Consider the following 4,098-nt stretch of genomic DNA (forward strand, 5'->3'; position numbering starts at 1 on the left):
TTTTTTTTTTTTTTTTTTTTTTTTTTTTTTTTTTTTTTTTTTTTTTTTTTTTGAGTGTTATTTTATGTGTATGCTTGAACCTTGAAACTTAGGCTGTAATAACTAATAATGTAATATCCAATTGTTATACTATGGACCAAGATCCACCTTGCATTGTGGACATGGTCCAAACATTCAGATTATGTAAATAGTTAAACATTTTATATAACTTCAGCTATGTACCTAGTACAATTAATGTATTTTTTCAGTTAATAAATTATGTCATTATGTATCTTAAAGTATTATGTACTTGCATATGTACCTATTACAAGTACTCAATTAACATATTATGTAAATGCAGTTAGTAAAACCTTCAATGTATTTATAGGTACGGAATCTGTTAATACATCATATGTTAACTGGTGATACATAATCTAAATATCAATGCAAAGTGAACTCTGGTCCATAGTATAATTTGCCTGTAATATGTATCACAATGCACTCATTATGTAATACCACCTTTTGATTTGGATAGTTCATAAACAAAACTCCTGTCATCTTGTTCATAGAATTATTCTATGAACTTTGTTTTATTTTATTTTGTTTCCTGTAATTCAATTTTTTAAGTTTCCTTTATTCTGCTGTTGTTGTTATACTTTCTTGCATAGTGATGAAACGGCTTGGAAGAGATTGTTTTGCAAGCACTAGTTCAGGTAGCCAGCAAACATCTTCAGTTGGTGTGAGTCCACAGTTTACAGCCTCGCCACCATCATCTAATCTGTAAATATGTGATACCCTTTCTTTTCATTTTTAATATGAATTAGGAGAAAATTGTTTTGGGGGCTTCATTAACAGTTCTCATGGATATAGGTTGCTTTGCTGGTTCTAGAATCTTCATGAATATTGTAGTATAATTTTTTCTGATCTATGTATCCAGATTTTTCTGTTGTTGCAAATTTGCAACTCTTTTTTAATCTAGTTATTTGTCTATTCTTACAGAGGGTCGCCTTTGTTTTGGATTGGAGTTGGTGTTGCTCTGTCGGCACTATTTTCATGGGTGAGAATAAAGATCATTTCTTTGTACTCTTGATGGCCCTATTTCTGTTTCTTCATGCTAACTCTTTGGTTTTATTTTTGCAATGTTTGACAGGCTGCTCGAACATTAAAGGCAAGTGATTTTCTTATGTTTTGGTACTTCTCCTTTTCAATTTTTCTTGCGTTCTTACTTCATTCTGTGTATAATAGCACAGCCAGAAGTTGTACCGTAGTCTTGCACAACCCACACCTTAACCCTCCAACTCAACCAACGATAACCATCAAACTTCCCTATGCACATATGCATCCTAACAATTCCCAAGGCAGGAACTGGTTTCACCACGGGAATTTAATCATATGTCGTATGTGGTTTCTTTTCATCTAAGTCTCCATGCATGCTTCATTTCCTTCCATTTGTTTTGTGTGTTTTTGTAGAACTATGCAATGCAACAAGCTTTCAAGACAATGATGGGACAGATGAATACACAAAATAATCAATTTGGTAATGCTCCGTTTTCGCCTGGATCACCTTTCCCTTTTCCACCACCACCGCCACCAACCTCAGGTCCAGCTAGCTCATTTCCTTCACCCCCTACTGCGTCTAGTCAAGCTACCCCATCGCCTTCATCTGTATCTCAGCCGGTGACTGTGGATGTATCTGCAACAAAGGTGGATGAACCTCCTACCCCTGATGTCAAAGATGAACAAAAAGTTGAGGAGAAACCCAAGAAAACTGGTATTTTATCATTCCCTTTAGAATTTTGTTAGTATCTTTACCCAATTTCATTTGTCAAGAACAACCAGAGATCTGGTATCAAATTATAAACTTTAATGTCGTTCTCTTAGAAGATGCTAATTTGCATTTGAAGGTTGTATTGCTAAATTAGATTTGCATTTGCTGCTCATTTTTGCTTTTGTTTGTCTAGGTGATGATTTCACAAGCATCTTGCATCTTTCTAGCTTCAGCATGTAGAAGTTTGGATCCAATTAAATCTTTTGTTCTCTTTGGCAGCTTTCGTAGATGTGTCTCCTGAAGGGACATTCAAGAAGAGTGATTTTGAAAATTTTAAGGATATAACGGTGACAGAACCGTCCAACTTTAACAAAGTGAGTTACTTGAATTATCATCAAACAGTATAGTGTCTTTATAATGATGTCATCACTCATCATCACTAAATTATTTGGGTGTCTGGAAAGGCGGCTGAGAATGGAACTGCTTCAGCTTCAGCTTCAGCTTCGGGATCTGGTGCATCTCAAAGTTCATCACCTGGTAAGTACAAGAATTGGATTCTATATCTTTTTCGATAACACCTTTGAAGTAATGGCGAAAGTGATAATGCTGTTGGACCATTTCTTTTATACCTGAAACCTTGTAAACATTGATGAAGTTACGTACATTAAGGAAAGAAAATTTTTATTCCACAATACAGACTGTGCCATCATATTTGGCAACTATTTATGTGCAATGCAGTTTGTTGTGCTGTAGCATTAGTCATGAAGCTTATGTTTCTTTGATTTTTACTAATCTGTATTGCCTTTCTGGCAATAACACTTAATTATTCGTATATTTGACAGGAAAGCCAAATCCTCCAATGACAGTGGAAGCCTTGGAGAAAATGATGGAAGATCCAACAGTGCAGAAAATGGTTTATCCGTATGTTAGCATTTATTTTCCAATCTTCCTTTTTATTTATAATAATTATGTTGATATTTGTTTTAGGTTTCATTCATAGGTCAAATGATTTTTTTGAAATGTTTTACTTTATTTATTATTTTATATTATGGTATTTTATTTTGCAGCTATCTTCCAGATGAGATGAGAAATCCAGAAACCTTTAAATGTGAGTTTGAATTTTAAGGTGTTTTTTAGGCAGCGTTTAATGTTTGGCAGATCTGCCCGTGAAGCTCTTTCTTCTGTATTTTCTTCCATTTTAGATTTTGGTTTGAATGGAGGCATAAAAGGACAAAATCATATGCCCCAAGTTTTGTGACATTGATACAAGTATCTTGCATCTTCTTTTAAAATTCTAAAAGCAAATTATGGTTGCCTCATCTCAAAGTGTCCCCAGGCTTTGTTCTATCTACGCCTTATAAGACACTGACGTTTTCGTTTCCTAATTCAATTTCTTTGTATTCCATTTTTCTGCAACAGGGATGCTGCAAAATCCGCACTACCGTCAACAATTACAAGACATGCTGTATGTCTTCATTCCAAATTTGATTGCTTCTACATATCACTACGGTTTAGGGCTAAAAAATATTTCACAAATAATGTCTTTTAAGGGTGTCCTGTGAAATTTTAATACCAACCACTAGCAGATATTCTAACATGGCTGAGGTTCATATCTGATTATTTTACTTTTCGTTTGCCCCGTTTTTGAATTGTTTATCAGGAATAACATGGGTGGAAGCCCTGAGTGGGACAACCGCATGATGGATACATTGAAGAATTTTGATCTTAGTAGTCCGGAGGTCAAGCAACAGTTTGGTAAGCTTGAACCTTTATATGTTAAGGGAGTTATTTTCTTTATTTTACTGCAATTATATATTCTTAGCAATCAACATATTTGGAACACTTCCTGTTAACTAGACAAAAAAAGCATTAATACACTAGTGCCTTAATTCCTAATCATCTAATCTTTGTTCACGGATTGTTTGTTTTGAATTCTAGGGACTTAATATTTTCATTCTTCGTGTATTTCAGATCAAATAGGGCTTACACCTGAGGAAGTCATTTCTAAGATTATGGCAAATCCTGACATTGCTATGGCATTCCAAAATCCTAGAATTCAAGCAGCAATTATGGATGTATGAACTATTTTCAATCTATTTCCTTGTTTACCTTCCCCTTTATACTTTGATTTTCCGCATTTCTATCGAGCAGATAACCAGCTATACTAGCCACGTATCCATCTTTTATTACTTAACCCAAAAGTGCGGTAATTGGTACATATTTTGGACTGAAGTTGTTTGTTTTGCAGGTTTCTCAGAATCCTTACAATATAGGCAAATATCAAGCTGACAAGGAGGTAAGATCGGTTTTTGTTTTAGAGATTATTCTTTTTTTTTTTTTTTTTTTTTTTT

At 34.2% G+C, this 4,098-nt stretch overlaps 1 protein-coding gene across 1 annotated transcript in view; it reads left to right on the forward strand.

Moving 5' to 3' along the window:
- LOC116021013 (protein TIC 40, chloroplastic) overlaps nt 1-4,098 on the forward strand; it is a 7,372-nt gene that overhangs the window by 1,320 nt on the left and 1,954 nt on the right. The window contains exons 2-13 of the mRNA XM_031261606.1: nt 648-759; nt 979-1,036; nt 1,130-1,147; nt 1,450-1,750; nt 2,027-2,121; nt 2,212-2,284; nt 2,590-2,668; nt 2,815-2,855; nt 3,167-3,212; nt 3,408-3,502; nt 3,719-3,822; nt 3,996-4,043. Coding sequence (XP_031117466.1) covers nt 648-759; nt 979-1,036; nt 1,130-1,147; nt 1,450-1,750; nt 2,027-2,121; nt 2,212-2,284; nt 2,590-2,668; nt 2,815-2,855; nt 3,167-3,212; nt 3,408-3,502; nt 3,719-3,822; nt 3,996-4,043 — 1,070 coding nt within the window. The remainder of the gene's footprint in view (nt 1-647; nt 760-978; nt 1,037-1,129; nt 1,148-1,449; nt 1,751-2,026; nt 2,122-2,211; nt 2,285-2,589; nt 2,669-2,814; nt 2,856-3,166; nt 3,213-3,407; nt 3,503-3,718; nt 3,823-3,995; nt 4,044-4,098) is intronic.

This window comes from Ipomoea triloba, chromosome 5 (genome assembly GCF_003576645.1).
Source record: "Ipomoea triloba cultivar NCNSP0323 chromosome 5, ASM357664v1".
Lineage (NCBI taxonomy): Eukaryota > Viridiplantae > Streptophyta > Magnoliopsida > Solanales > Convolvulaceae > Ipomoea > Ipomoea triloba.